We start from the raw sequence: 16600 nt of genomic DNA on the forward strand, positions 1-16600 counted from the left end.
TGATTGATACTATTTTATTTTATTTATGTTGTTAAATTCTAAACGTTTTATTATACATTCAAAACAATTATAGCGTCTCATAAGTGATGAGGAAAATATTAAGTTGTAGTATTTGAACTAAACAAGTCAAGTGATTCAAACTTGTTCAGAAGAAGAGAGGAGAAAATGTTATTAGTCTATATCATTCACTCCTTTTTTTCTCACTCTTTATTCCTGGTGAAGTATACAAATTCAATCATATTAAATTACTGAAAGAAAGTTTCCAAACAGAAGGATTCCAAAGAATGAACTCTGCTGTGCATCTATTTTTTAATCATGTTCATAGCTAAAGTGACCGTAGTTTTGCTCCTTCAGCTGTCAAATTAAAAATGATTAGCATTACTTTGTTTCATTATGTGGATTACATGATACACATTTTGTTATAAACAATTTACAAAACAATTATAGCTTCTCATAAGTGAGGAGAAATTTTTTATGTTTAAGTAATTGAGCTGAGCAAGTGAAGTGTTTCAAGCTGAACTTCAACTAGTTTAGAAGAGAAAATGCTATTAGTCTATCATTCAGTCTTTCTCCTCTCTCTTTCTTTATTCTCTCTTTTTATTCCTGGCGAAATATTCAAATGCAGCCCCTGCCTTACCTCGCTGTGTCTCTTTCTCTCTAATTATCAATGAGGTCAGTAAGCAAAATGGGTAAGAAGCCAGAAGATCAATACAAATTATCCCTGAGCAAACCAGTGCTGACAGTTTGAATTGCAGCATATGTTTACCCAAAATCAGGCAATTTATCTTCATATCAGCCGAGTAATGCAGCAGGGGTGAGAGGTCAGACAATCTCTCCACCTCATAATTACCCGCCTCTAAAACAGGAAAGTGGTATTGATTGGCCGCGGGCCGGGAAGCGGGCGTGACTGGAACGTGCCAGTGCCTTCCCCCTCCCCAGCCAGACTCCCCACCCAGAACAGGATTTATGGGATGTGTGTGGAGGGTTTCATGTTTCCTCACTGTGGCTGAGAATCTTCACGGGGGGCCAGCTCCCCTTCCTACACTCCTCCCGCCCTGCTCTCCTCCTTAGCTACCTCTCACAACAGTGCACTGCGCTGGTAAAATATGGAGATGAAGCTCATGTTGGCATTTATGGTGACAGTCCAAGGGCATCGTAGAGTTCAGAGCTACAATATTAAAGAGTTAGAACACGGTGGTGGGAAGAGATGAGTAAGTGAAGGTAGGATATAAAGTTTGGAGGTGTTTGAGGGAGTATAGTGGCAAGTGTATGAGTGGTGTATAATAACACTGTCCTCAAGTTTGATTGTTAAGCAAGGGGTGAGAGGTCAGACAATCTCTCCACCTCATAATTACCCGCCTCTACAATTGTGTGAAGTTGTCCTTTGGGTGGTGGATTTTCTTTTATACACACAGGTTAACTGTTGAGTGTTAAAACCCCAGCACCGTTTCAGTTCTTGACACAAACCGATGCGCCTGGCACCTACAACCATACCCCGTTCAAAGGCACTTAAATATTTTGTCTTGCCCATTCACCCTCTCAAAGGCACACGTACACGATCCATGTCTCAATTGTCTCAAGGCTTAAGAATCCTTCTTTCACCGGTCTCCTTCATCTCCACTGATTGAAGTGGATTTAACAGGTGACAGCTATGATCCCTTATTGATTTCACCTGGATTCCCCTGGTCAGTCTATGTTATAGAAAGAGCAGGCTTCATAATGTTTTGTACACTCAGTGTGCGCCGTCATCAGCCCTTATAGGATTATTGACAGTGTCTGTGTCCGTCTCTGTGTGTACACGGTCCAACTACAGAACTGTCAACTCATCAACTGACAGCACCGTTTAGCACTAACGCAAGTCTCCATCAGCTGTCAACGTCATTTGCATGAAATCGATAGCAGATGGGGGTCTGTGCCACCAATTTCATTATGCAGGGTTGTTGCAAAGATCATCTCCATGATAGATGAGATGGTGACACGTCGACATGCACTTCTCATGGCCCAGAGTTGCACCCCAATCACAGTACCATGAGACATGCTTTAATCCTCTTCTTAAAGAGCAAGAGAGAAAGAGACATCTTGTTTACTATCTTTGGTATTTGATGCTCACTTTCTAGGTCCCCTTTCCGCCTTACAAAGTAATTTAGTGTTTTCAAACAGAAATGATAGAGAATTCAAAATCAATTACGTTTAATGTGTATGCCATATCCAAATGTTAAAAAACGTGTGCAGTGCATTCTGTTTTTCAAACTATTTCAGGCTGCATTACTTCAGGATAATTGTAAATGTAAATACTTCCAAAATACACATCACATACCGCTGCTTTATTACCTGGGTCTTGTGGTGTAGCTACTGTATCTATACTCAGCATGCCCGGCAGCGGTGTTGTGTGTAGTGTGTTGTGTATTGTGTGTGTTTGTGTAGTGTGTAGTTTGTGGTGTTGGACAGGAGAGCGTGATGTATCACCCTGCGAGAGCCTACTGACAGCCTGTGATGATGGATGGCCTGATTATGGAGTGCTTTTTACACATACACAATTTACATCACACTGAGCAGCGGGGTCTGGCAGGGCTACAACACACACACCTGAACGCGTCTTGCTGTTTGTAGTGTGTTGTGTGTTGTGTATTGTGCGTGTGTTTGTGTAGTGTGTAGTTTGTAGTGTCTTGCGGTGTGCACATATAGATGGGGGAAGGAAATAACAAAAGAAATATGGCAAAATCATGACGTTCCCTCACAAAGAAAATGGCGTTCCCTCATGTTCTGAAGCCGACCTTTGGTGTTCCGGGATGCATGATAAGATGTCAAATCAGATTTCCAGGAGTGTATGTTGAGTGTCATGTGGTGCGTTTGATTGTTGGGAGTTCACTTTATGTGGATCAGCCTGAAAACGTCATCCTGGCATGTTTTTGCAAAAAAGTTAAATGTCACAGTAGCTGACGTTTTTCTCAATACATTGCAGTCAAAGGGAAAATATGTGTGTCACAGTAGTTGACGTTTTTCTCAGTACATTGCAGTCAATGGGAAAAGATGAGAGTCACAGTGTTGACATTTTTCTCAGTACATTGCAGTCAATGTGAAATGATGAGTGTCACAGGGTTGACATTTTTCTCAATACATTGCAGTCAATGGGAAAAGCTGAGTGTCACATGGTTGACATATTTCTCTGTACATTGCAGTCAATGGGAAAAGCTGAGTGTCACATGGTTGACATATTTCTCTGTACATTGCAGTCAATGGGAAAATATGAGTGTCACAGGGGTGATGTTTATGTCAATACATAGCAACCAATGAGAAAAATTAAGCATCAACCAATTGAATCTTATGCCAATAAACAGTAGTCAATGCGAAAGGATGAGTATCACAGGGTTGACGTTTATATCGATACAGTGCAGTCAATGGGAAAAGATGAGTGTCACAGGGGTGATGCCCAAGTGAATAAATTGAATTCAATGGGGGAAGATTAACATCACAATATGGATGCATAGAGAAAGGCATCACAGACACTCCCTCCCTCCCTCCTTCTGTATCTTCTATCTCTTTCTCTGTACTCTACATATTATCTTTCTCTCGTTCCCCCTCCCTCCATTCTATCTCATTCCTTCTTTCCCTCCTCCCTCTAATCTATTTCTCTCCCTCTACCTTCTGTCTCTCCCTCCTGTCTCTCCCACCTCCACTTCTCTCTCCACTTTCCCAATTCCACAGACAGGATATTGATGTATAGATATGTATTGGGGCATAACTCAGTACATCGCATTCAAAACAAAAAAGTTGGTGAAAGAGCTGCAATGGGCAAATTGGTGAAAGACAGACAGACAGACAGACAGACAGACAGACAGACAGACAGACAGACAGATCCACTCACAGACAGGCAGGCAGGCAGGCAGGCAGGCAGGCAGGCAGACAGACATAAACTCACAGACAGACAGACAGAGATATCCACTCATAGACAGACACACAAACAGAGAGATATTTAAACTCACAGACAGGCAGAGAGGGAGGCAGGCAGGCAAGCAGGCAGACAAACTCTAAACTCAACCCTAAACTTAACCCTAACCATAGCTTCATGTCCACATCCCAGCTCAACCCTAACCATAGCCATAACTCTAACCCTAGACCTCTACATCTTGGCTCAGCTCTTGGAGTTAGGGTTGATTGACTTCGACAGAAGGGTTGAGCCAAGATATGGAGATGAAGTGAGGGTTAAGGTTAGGGTTATGGTTAGGGTCATTGTTAGAGTTAGGGTTGAGCCGGGAGTTCATATTAAGCTAAGGTAAGGATTAGGGTTAGGGTTGAGGCTAGGTTTCGGGATGAGCCAGGATATGGACCTGAAGCTAAAGTTAGGGTTACGGTTAGGGTTGAGCTGGGAGTGAACATGAAGCTAGGGGTTCAGGTTAGGGCCTAGACATAACCCTAACGTTAACCGGCAAGGGGGGGGGGGGGGGGGGGGGTAACAGATAGTTTTGCTCTAGGACGCCCACAGGCCTCACAAGACTCATCTGAAGGTATATATGGAGACTGTTTAGTGCCAAAAATAAGGGGTAAAAAAATAAATTACTCCTGATCTTATATCTCGCAGATATAGGACAGAAACTTCAGAAGAAAAGTTCCTTTAGATTTTCTGGGGGGGAATATCTGTTGTTCAATTGAATGAATCTGTTATTCAATGCCTTTGTATGGGCTAAAAGCAGTAAAGCCTTTTCTTTTAATATATTTTCGGGGGGATACTTCAAGGTGTCTTAAAATTCTAAATCAAATAGCTAAATGATCCTTGGTATGACCTTCTTAAAACAATTCCATATATCTTAGGTCAATCCATCCTAACACATGTTTTGATTGACTTGAAACTTGAAACTGTCTGTCTGTCTGTCTGTCTGTCTGTCTGTCTGTCTGTCTGTCTGTCTGTCTGTCTGTCTGTCTGTCTGTCTGTCTGTCTGTCTGTCTGTCTGTCTGTCTGTCTGTCTGTCTGTCTGTCTGTCTGTCTGTCTGTCTGTCTGTGTCTGCCTGTCTGTCTGTGGGAGAAAAGAGGGAGAGAGGAGAAAGAGGCAGAGAGAGAGCGACGAGAGGAGGGGGATGTAGGGAAAGAAGGACAGAGAGAATGGAAGGGGGAGGAGAGAGAGTGAAGGGAGAGATTGAGGGAGGGGGGAGAGGGGGCGAGAGGGAGGGAAATGGTGAAGGAGGGAGGGGGAGAACAAGGAAGGAGGGGAGAGAGAGTCAACAGACTGACAGAGGTGGGAGAGAGAGGTGGAGAAAGTGTGGAGAAGAGGAAGAGGCAGGGAAAGAGGAGGGAGATAGAATGGAGGGGGGAGGGAAAGAGAGAAGGGGAGAGTGAGGGAATGGGAGAGAGAGAGAGAAAGAGAAGGTGAAGGAAGGATAGGAAGGATAGGGAGAAAGATTTGAGAGAGAGATAAGGGAAAGAAGGAGGCAGAGGTAATGGAAGGGGGAGGGGGAGAGGGAGGTGGGGGTGAAAGAAGGGGGAGGGAGAGAGAAGAGAAATGGGGGGTAAATAGGAGGTAGAGAGTGAGAGAGAGACAAACATTAGATAAACAAGAAAAATGTAAATCCTGTGACACTCATCTTTTCCCATTGACAGCAATGTATTGAGAACAATTACTGCAATGTATTACTAAAACGTCAACCCTGTGACTCATCTTTTCCCATTGACTGCAATGTACTGAGAAAAACATCAACCCTGTGACACTCATCTTTTCCCATTGACTGCAATGTACTGAGAAAAACATCAACCCTGTGACACTCATCTTTTCCCATTGACTGCAATGTATTGAGAAAAACATCAACCCTGTGACACTCATCTTTTCCCATTGACTGCAATGTATTGAGAAAAACATCAACCCTGTGACACTCATCTTTTCCCATTGACTGCAATGTATTGAGAAAAACATCAACCCTGTGACACTCATCTTTTCCCATTGACTGCAATGTATTGAGAAAAACATCAGCTATTGTGACATTTGACCTTTTTGCAAAAACGTGCCAGAATGACATTTTCCTATGATATCATGTTGGTAGTGCACACTGCACAGCCCTGTACCATTGATCAGTAGCCTGTACTAGTGTGTGTGTGTGTGTGTCTGCCGGCGCCAGTGCCTTCCTGGTCTGTGTGTCAGTGGCGCTGGCTGTACGTGTGGCGTTAGCCTTCATGTTCTCTCGTGTTCAGCAGGTTGGACAAGCCTTGCTGCGTTAATGCCAAAATTACATGCTGAGTAATGAGTGATGGGCCAAATTACAGGCTGAACAATGAATAGAGGTAGGCAGCTCTTATTAGTCTCCACAGAAAGCCATTGATTTATGAGGCACTGCCACGCTCGTCTGAGTTACTCTCCTGAAAATGATATCTACATTGAGAAGTGATGTTCTCTATTAAGTCGTTCCTTCTCCTCCCCTCCCTCCTACCTTCCCCTTGGCCTACGGGTGTACATGATTGTTTAGAATCAGCGAGAGTTGTAAGGAAGCCTTAAATTACCCATTATGACTGTCAGACATCAACCGCCTTAGTCTTACCAAAGTCTGACTTATGATTCATTTACTTTGTGCCTCTGATTCATAGCCCAATACGGCTCGCTGCTCCAGATTACTATTTGAGGGGTGGGTGAGATTGATCGCTCTGTGTGATCTGCTGCAGTATTTCAGCAGAGCAGCGGGGTGGTACAGTAGGTGGAGCGCTGGAGTGACAGCAACTCACGCTAGATCAATTTCTGGACTTTCACAGATTATTAAAGCTCGGTTAGATTAACACACCCCACTATGTCATTTGCTCTCAGTATTTCCGTGAAGATAAAAAGAGTTGGGCCCTGTAAGAGATATGAGACCTGCTCTAGACTGATGTACTGCATCATGTCATCATGGCTATTTTGCTAAATGAGAATTTAACTGGATGCAGGGGGTTTGTGACACTTGTGATAGAGTTTTCATGCTAGCTGTTGTGCATTGCAGACATTGGTTGACAGAGCTGTTATTTCACTTCACTTCACATTGTCTAACAATTGGGATTTTTTTTTGGTCAGCCCTCAATGAGCCAACCATCGACTATGGGTTCCAGAGGCTGCAGAAGGTCATCCCCAGGCACCCGGGTGACCCCGAGAGGTTACCAAAGGTCAGTGTTATGTCTCATCTTCACAGAAATTGACATTACAACACCATATAGACACAACAAACGACACCATACACACACCACAGCTGCTAACCCAACAGCAGCATCAAAGACCAAGAAACAAAACAACATCAAAAGAAGATCAAACTTTTGAACCAAACAGAAATACAGTACACACACACACACACACACACACTGGTGCGTCCATGTAGCATTGATTTGGGAATGTATTTGTTTAGTAAGAGGAGAGAGAGGGAGGCAGGCGGGTGGTAAACTTTCTGTGTGGCAAAATAGCTCAATCAGACGTCTTTCCTCTCCAGTAGTCTGTGGAGATGATAATCTCCTGGTCGTCTGGGCCGTCATTACCCCGCTCATGTTTTCCCTTTCGTTCTCCACAGCTCCATTTGGTTTAATCTGTTGTTTACATGACTCTACGCTCGTAAACCCCCCAGTCTTAGTGTGGCTAATAAGGCCAGAGCGACACATTATTATGCGTTAGGTCTCACTGTTTTCTTTAGAACTCAGTAAAGGAGTTGAAAGGCTCTTGATTCCCACATGCTTGTGACACATATCCGGTAGCCTGCCATTTTGGCATTTTTCAACATGAAAACAAAGCCACATATTTCAGCCATTCTTTGATTCTCTACTATTTCTATTTCCTCTGATAAAATCTATTACTGGGCTCATCTGATTGCGACCCTGCTAGTTCCCATTCGGTATAAGTGGCATTCCATATGCGTCAAATGTAATATTATGACTGATTAGTTTGCACAGACTCCCTTGGCACGCAGTAAATTGGTGACCACCTCAGAGTTTTAATAATACCATAAAGCCTTTTAAGACCTTATCTATTAAAGCCCAGCATGCAACACTGCAATATCATTAACGTCCAACGGACAATTTAATAAAGACCAGGCTGTGTGGTGTAGTATGGACGACTGGGCAAAGTCAATAGGAAGATATATGACATCGCAGCCAGCAGTCTCTGGTGCACTATATGAAGTGTTTCAATTAGAGTTTGGTCCCCGTAGAGACTCAAAACAACACCTGGACATGAAATGTAACTCTAATTTCAACAGTACATTTGTAAGACCAAAGGAAAGGTTCACTTAGCTTTTATGGCTGCAAGTCTCCCTGCCCTGGGTCTCTCTGTCTTCACACACTCAATTTAGTCAGTACATCTCCGTAAAATTTGCAATTTGAACATAACAAGGAATATTGTGATGCATACTTTTATTACAGCATACATTTTTTCTTCTTGGAGAACAAAATACGTTTTGGCGATAAAACACATTTTGACTCAATCTGAGATGAGTTTCCTCAGTGTGCTTACTTAATATAGCAGGGTCTCCCCCCAGCCCTCACATGGACCAATCTCAGAGTGAGATGAAACTCTGCACTTCCAATAAATAATATAAATATTTGATTTGCTCTCTAATGGACCCAAATATGGGGTTCAGGGGGCCATGTAAATGATTCTACAGAGTGATTCATCATTGTTAAGCTTGCCATCTGAGGGTCGCCTCGAGGGGTCAACAGCACACTCCCAATATACAAGCCTCAGGGTGGATGGCATGTACATTTGGAACAAGAAGGGAGACGGCGTGAAGAGAACAGCCATTACGGGCTGCAGGTGAGGCGGAAAGACTCTATAAAAAGGAGATAAAGCTGGAGGAGGCGAAGTATGCATTAGCAGAAAGGCAAATCGACACCGGGCCCCCCTCCCTCAATGACTTCACCCTCCAGTTGATAATATTACGGCGCTATTGATTTCCACCATCCTTTTCCCCAGGACCAGTAAGACAAGTGGTAATTGTGAGGAGACAGAAAGCCAATATGGGCGTGCTCATGGATTGCAAGGGATGCACGCTAATATTGTTGCTACACTGAGAAAAAAGGGGGGAAGCGTGCTCTGATTGAAGTTTACCTCGTAATTTTAAGACAACATTGCAGATGACAAACTGACCCTATGGGAGAAGCAGCGATAAAAAAAATCCAATGCAGAGTCCAGAGTGAATATGAAAGTAATAAGTGTGAGCAGTCAAGTGATGCAAAAGGAGATTGCTTTGCGGGCATGGCGTTAAGTGAACAGAGACTTCGGAATTCACCCTCCTTTTTAAGATCTTGTTATAAAACAATTTTCGATTCATCATATGAAGAAGACAATTTATAATACCATTTTGTGCCCTGTGGCAGTAATGGACAAATAGACTGGATGTCACACTGTACCACACTCAATTTCTCTTTTCTTCTGTAACAAATTAGATTAATTACTCAATTAAAAGCAGAAAAGCAATATTGTTTTATTATTAAGTTGATTGCATTCCTTCTCTCTTTGTTTTCCAAAATAAACACAAACCTATTCTTTTCCAATTCTTTGTGTAATCCACAAGCAGAAAACAAATATTACAAATATGTTCATGTGAAGCAATTACCAATGTTTTTAAATGAATGTCTATTCTACATCTAATGGCCCTATCCTTCTGAATGTATTCAGGCTAGAGCTAGCACGCTAATTGCCTTATATTTTTATAATGATATTAACACTCAAAGCTACATAACCTGGGCCCCATTTTATTAACTGTGATAACATCAATAGAAATACGAAGATCGTCTATGGGCAAAACAACGAAGATCATCTATGGGCTTTAATTGTTTTCAATTTAACATGGTGCTCTGATATGTCTGTCTCCATGACAAGAATGGCAATTACATTATATATCCAGATTTACATGGAAATGCCCCAGAACACCATTCGATGCTAATCGTATTCACAGCGTGAGCCGATATGCGTGAAAGTGTCTCGTCGGAAACAAAACAAACTCTGTGGTTGATTGGGTACCACACTTCCCATCATCCTGGGATGTGACTAGGCCACCACTTAAGCATAGCCCTGCGAGTGAGCTTGGTTAGTTAAGACGCCACGCGGTAAACGACAGATTAAGGATGAGAGGCAATATCGTTTTCTCTCTCTTTTTTCCAAGCTGTCCTTATGTCGCTGCTGCAAAGTACCATATGGACAAGGATGGAGAGGAGGTTTTCAGAGAATGAAACATGGCGCTTGCGAACATGACAGTCTTAATTGCTTGAATTGTTGTTTGAAATTGAGAGGCATGTAGAAGATCTTGAAATATGATAGAATAGATTATTGGTAATTATTAACTGCAGGAAGAAGAAAAGAAAATACACTTTGTCTCACTCAGTGAGCGAGAGAGGAATCTGTTCTGCCTGATGAGAACACATAAAGACAGCTGGTCCTCTCATTTAGTGTACCTGCCTCACGACAACCATAATTCTTTATTTCTATGCAAACTAGATGCATGCACCGTTGAGCATACACACCAATTTCAGAGGTAAATGCCCATTTTAAAGAGAGCCACCCATGCGGTAACTTGGTGGATTATGCTATATGTTTCTATAAGAGCATGGCACATGCTAGAAGTGGCTTCTACAGCGATTCGTCTTGATAAATCAAGGACTTCAGGAAGATATGGCTCCTCGGGATGAAAGGAGGCCCACACACACTCCATACACGCTCCATACACGCTCCATACACGCTGCCTTGGAAACACAGGCCAAGTCTTGGAGGCCGCTGTTTGAAGGCGCGATGGCTGTGTTTACATTCATTTACGGCAGCTGCCGTCTTAATCCCGGATTGCTATTGCCAAGTGATGGAACACTTCACACAAATTACTGAGGCCCGCGAAGGAAAACACGCAATGTGGGAAGAAAACAAGCGCAATCTGAGATGTTTCCAGTGACAGATTTCCATCACTTTTAACCTGGGTTCTGACGGAAAGTCAACAAATTGCTGCAATACAGCAGGTGCCAGTAAACACATATTTAAATAAAATCCCACATCAATATCTCAAGCTTTTTTCTTGTGAGAATAAAGGCTTCTAAATGGAGTAGGTGGTTTTCCAAACATATTGCTTGGAGCATCACACTAAACAGAGCACTGTGGTGCTCCATGAAGGATTTCATGAAGTGCTCAATTCAAAGAGCAGATAAAAGCATACTAACACGCCAACCTATTCTGAAGTAGAGCAGGGAACAGGATCCAAGGCCAACTCATTCTCAGTGTTAAGAGCCAAAGCAACATGGCTAATCCTTACTGTGAAGCAGGGGCGAGCATGCAAACATGGATAAGACTACATCCCATGCATCCATGTCCCAGAGGCACAAGCACCCAGCTCTCGCTGAATGGGAAGTCATTTGTGAAGTCCTTTACAACAGCCAGTCAAAGAGGTTAATTGAAAAATTCCTTAATGTCATTACGGCAGAACTAGATTAACCCAAGCTAATTCACTTAATTGTTCTGAAGAAAGGAGACTCCAGTGCTGAACTCTTGTGCAAACGCGGGCCCAGAATTAGAGGGTGAGGTGTTGTTTTTAAGGCCTAGGGTGGTTTAATTAAGAGATGGGACATTATTCTTGTTCCCAGTGGTTCCGAGGAGAGAAGAATTGGTGGCCTAATGCAATGTTGGTGCCTCTCAATACAGGGCCACGTTTACTTACCCACCTAATATAGACCTCTTGTTGTTACATTACATGTCATGGTGCTCGTTGAACCGTGTCATGAAGTGTCATATTAACCTTTGACCTGTCATCAGCATTTCAATAATGTATGTCTTTCCTCTTTTTTTATCAGGAGGTATTGCTGAAAAGAGCAGCTGACCTTGTTGAAGCACTGTATGGAATGCCCCACAATAACCAGGTATGCAGACCGACACACACACACACACACACACATCTTACAGAACATATCAAACGAAGCCATCATAATGGATGACTGAGGACAAAAGAGCAGCTCAATAACTCGAACTTCTACCTCCGTGTTCACAGGAGATCATTCTGAAGAGGGCAGCGGACATAGCTGAGGCCCTGTACAGCGTTCCCCGTAACCACAACCAGATCCCTTCCCTCGCCAACACAGCCTCCCACGGCATGATGGGAGTCAACTCCTTCAGCAGCCAACTAGCCGTCAACGTGTCCGAGTCACAGGGAAACGACCAGGGTAGGTGGAAATAATGCTTAGTGGTCAAGAGTCATTCACCGTCAATGAAAGAATTAATGAATCCTATAGACCTCTAATCACCCTGTCCTCCTCTTATTCCTATTCGGTAGGCTACAGCCGGAACACCAGCAGTGCGTCTCCACGAGGGTACATCACCAGCAGCACCCCACAGCAGTCCAGCTACAACACCGTCAGTAACAGTATGAATGGCTACGGTAACTCTGGCATGTCCAACCTGGGAGTGCCCAGCTCCCCTGGGTTCCTCAATGGATCCTCTGCCAACTCTCCATATGGAAGTGAGTAGAGCTGCCATTCAGGAGGGAGCAAAGTTGCACAAGGTTCAGATAGAAATGTATTATGTAGGGCAGATATACTTGTCTGTCAGGTAGAGAATCGAAATCATGTTAGCTGTATTCTTTACATTTCTATCGGCAATGTTCTGAGCGTTTCACCTCACTGAATACAGCCCAGTTTAGTCCGATAGCATGTTCTTACCCCCCACCCCCCACCCCCTCCCATATCTTGTCTGCAGTTAAACAAAAGAGCGCCTTCGCCCCTGTGGTCCGACCCCAGGCCTCCCCACCCCCTTCCTGCACCAGCGCAAATGGCAACGGACTGCAAGGTGAGCCCCCCTCACCCCCTCATCCCTTCCCTTCGGACTACTGGGCAGATACCGCGGCTCATGCCTCTGTCCGGTTTGGTGAGGGACTAATCATTACAAATATGCATTTTAACAGGCTACAATTTATTATTTACATCTTTGAGTTTACATTCAAATACACAAGCAAGCATGAGGGCACACACATGTACTGTACACACACACACTCACACAAGCAAACACTCACACGCACATGAACAAATGCATCCCGTAAGCAGGCATGCAAACACACCACACACAACCCATCCAGTATAGCAAATTATATAGTCCGAGGCCTAAGAAAACCGCCTTCCCAGAATTGTTTTAGTAATTATGTTTATTAGGTTTTGTGCGTGTGTCATGACCAACATGATTGCTTTGAAAACAAGCTTAGCTGTAGCCTGTGCCCCAAGATTAATAACATTGAGCTTAATGAAGTGGGAAATTAAAGTTCATCTTGCTACACGATCATACTTATTAATACATGTTGTGCAGAAATTAATGAGCAATGCCTTGCCATCATCTGTGCTGGCAAACTTAAAAGCATTCCAACCATGACACTACAAATACACTGAGAGCAGTGCAATGATTTTTCATCCTGGCACTTCACTGGCCACATAATTGTTCAGAATGTGTGAAATACCGAGTATATCAAGTCTCTGTATAAGGTAGAGTTGCTAATGATATCCTAGCAGATTGTCTGGGTAAAATAATCGAAACTACCTTTGATCTCTGTCTAATCTCATGGATAATGATTTTGAAATGGGACTAGTGTAGTGCATGTGGAAATGGAAGTGTAATGTAGTAGCTGCATCCTCAGTATGGAGGATAGTTTGACTGTGAGGGGAGTCAGTCTGAGGAGAGTCTTTGAGTGACGAGGGAGGGGGGGTTGTAGCACAGCATTCTGGGTAGTGGCCATGTTGGTGTTCCACGGTCGGCAGGGCCGTCTCTCCTGGGAGTCTGGTTCACTGTTTGCCATTACCTCAACACCAGGAGGAATATCACACGTAGCCCCGCTGGCCTGCTGGGGCCTGAAATGTCAGAGCAAGAGGGAGGCTTTTGAAACTGTCCTGTTAGAGATGTGTGCACTCACACATGCACAGACACACCACACATACACACAAACACATCACACAGGCACACATGCACACACTCATACACACAGTCTCACAATATCGTAACATCACATATTTTTAAAGTTCTTTGATGTAAATAGCTGAATGTTTTGCTTATCCAATTGAATACGTTGGGTAAGATGAACGTGCTTAATGCAATTTCTCCTTCGCTATTTTTTCCCCCAGCTATGTCCGGTCTGGTCGTACCTCCAATGTAAATGCACTTTCATCGTCTCAAGCACCAGTCTACTCACCACTCTACAGGACACCCCTTTATCACACAGCAAAGACACTGGTGTAGTCTATAATACTGAGGATATAGTCAACAGCTTATTCTGTTTTTAATGAAGATATAAACATGATTTTCTTTGAAAAGACTATTTCAAGAGTTAAGATTTGGACATGTGGACAAAGCATTTCATTAAGAACTGAATGATTTTAGCTTTTTTTGCTTATATTTTTCCATTTGATCAACCTCGAAGAAGACAAAGGACGATGGGGTGTTTATTTTGTATGCCTATCTGGTGGAACTTTGGCTATGTCCAGTGAACCATATGGGAAGGATCTCTGTGGACTCACCATTTGGTTTTAATGTAAACACTGATGTACATTTACCTATGAACTTGTTTGCCTCAGAAATTGTTTTTTGTTTTAACTCTCTTTCAATAGATTCACATTTGTGTGTCTTTATAATGTGTCCTTTTGTATTTTTATGTGTGAGAAAATACAGTGGGGCCAAGAAGGTTTAAGATTTTCAACTGGAAAATATATGAGATATATAATGTAGAAATCAATCATAAAATACATCAAATGCAAGTAAATGGGTGGGGCTGGGTAAGATTGTATCATGTTTCAATCATACATCTTAAATTAAATTTGTAATTTATTGTAGCTAGAAGTTTATCTTCGAAAGTGAAAATGATCTTGGATTCTACAAGTACTCTGGCGTACGTAGAACACCTGGCTCTGTTCCATGTTTAGAGCTTCCTTTTAAGCAAGTGTGTTTTGCCATGTTTTTTTAAAACTTTTTTGCTAGCACTGTATATTAATGCATTCTTAGGCTACTGTGAAGTCTGTTTCTTGTTGAAGAGGGCCATCCTCTTCCTTCTAGCTCCAAATCCCGTTATGTGTTTTATATGTGGTTCAAAACTTGTAGACTATTGTGATATTGCCAAAATTGTGCTAAATATTTATACATCTGTCTTTTTTCCATGTTCTTTTAGATCAACAACAACATTTAAAGCAAAATTTAACTCCATCTAAAGTCGAAAGTAGTTCATTGTCATATTTCCATTCCAACACACACTTGCGCTCACTTGAGGGAAATTTTGTAACATATCAACTATAAATATTGTATTTATCTCTGAAATTTTGTATATTGCTTTTCATTATGTATGTATTAATCGTCATGCCCTTAATAGTGATGCAGCACAGAGAATTTCAGCCAAGAACTGTTGCATTCATGTTTTTTTTGTATTTGATAAAATGCGATGTCCATATATTTCACATATCTTCAAAGTTTTGTTACTCTGTCAAGACTCTCTGTCCATTTTTTTTAAAGGGAAGTCAAACTTCATTGTTTATTTTTATATTGATTTTAAATTATCTATACAGAGAAAACTTTGTTGGTTGTATTGTCAAATAAATAGTTTGTGACCCATATGATAGTTGTTAAGATACAATAGAAACAATGTGCATGAGGGACAACCTTGGAGGAAGGAACTCCATTTGTGGTTGTATTTTCTTTCTGTTTTGTAGAATGTATACAAGTCATTTTTACTCAGAACTTATGACTCTGCCACATAGCTTAAATGTGTTTACAGGGAACAAAAATTCAAAATGTAAAAATTTGGAATGAAAACAGAAATTAATAAGTGATGTTTTATAAAAAATTTGGAGTAAAAAACTACAAAAACTTGCTGATGCCTGTGGATTTCTTCAATTGTTATTGATAAATTACACAGAACACTTTTGTTCATGATTGCCCCTGTAAGAGCCAGGGCTGCCACACTCTCCATGGGGGTTGCTAGCCTTTTAGATTCAGAAACAGGTTGCAACATTTAAAAAAGTATTACATTTTAAACGTAATTCTATGCTCTCATAAATAGTCAAAACAAATCTCTGTGCAGTTCTGTGATTTTGGCCCAGCAATCTGACTTTGAGGCACATTCATATTGATCTTTATATCTGCATCTCTCACTACAGCCGTGCTTTAAAATGGCCTGTTAAATGTATTGTAGCCTTTCATGTGTGAGCTTTTTATTCAAAGCAACCTAAAGAGGCCCCATTCAAATACCTCATTTCATTGCATTAGGCCGCCTAGTTAATAAAGAATCAATGCATTGAAAGAGCAAGGTTATCCGCTGTCTATAAGGGGTTGGTATTGTTTTGAAACTCATAGTTTGAGCACTGAAAGGGGGCCCTGTGAAATCTATACTCATCAAGTGGGTCAAACGGAGAGATAGAGAAGCGACGGGGAAGAATACCACCTCTCCTTTAAAACAACTAAACATCTTATCTTGCTTTCTGAGTGGTCCTGGAGACCAGGTCACAAAATGTCAATTTCTCATCAAGGCACCAGTGCCCATGGCTATCCCTCCCTATAATGCACAATTAAGTGAATGCAAGATGAGCAGGAATCAGCAAATCACAGCTTATTATGCCAGCGGCGTGCATAGATCTCATGGCACATAAGATAATGCAGGTGATGCTGATAGTGTG

General features: G+C 42.1%; 1 protein-coding gene across 6 annotated transcripts in view; it reads left to right on the forward strand.

Moving 5' to 3' along the window:
• LOC139570903 (transcription factor COE3-like) overlaps window positions 1–15798 on the forward strand; it is a 74817-nt gene extending 59019 nt beyond the window's left edge. For 3 of the 6 annotated variants that reach the window (XM_071393214.1, XM_071393216.1, XM_071393215.1), the window contains exons 11-16: window positions 7026–7114; window positions 11762–11827; window positions 11956–12127; window positions 12238–12423; window positions 12660–12827; window positions 14066–15798. In XM_071393214.1, the coding sequence (XP_071249315.1) occupies window positions 7026–7114; window positions 11762–11827; window positions 11956–12127; window positions 12238–12423; window positions 12660–12827; window positions 14066–14097 (713 nt within the window). In that variant the 3' untranslated portion in view covers window positions 14098–15798. The remainder of the gene's footprint in view (window positions 1–7025; window positions 7115–11761; window positions 11828–11955; window positions 12128–12237; window positions 12424–12659; window positions 12828–14065) is intronic. The other 3 variants (XM_071393217.1, XM_071393220.1, XM_071393219.1) reach the window with 1 other exon arrangement.
• The last annotated feature ends 802 nt before the right edge of the window (window positions 15799–16600 follow it).

The sequence above is a fragment of the Salvelinus alpinus genome, chromosome 3, assembly GCF_045679555.1.
Source record: "Salvelinus alpinus chromosome 3, SLU_Salpinus.1, whole genome shotgun sequence".
Classification (NCBI taxonomy): Eukaryota; Metazoa; Chordata; class Actinopteri; order Salmoniformes; family Salmonidae; genus Salvelinus; species Salvelinus alpinus.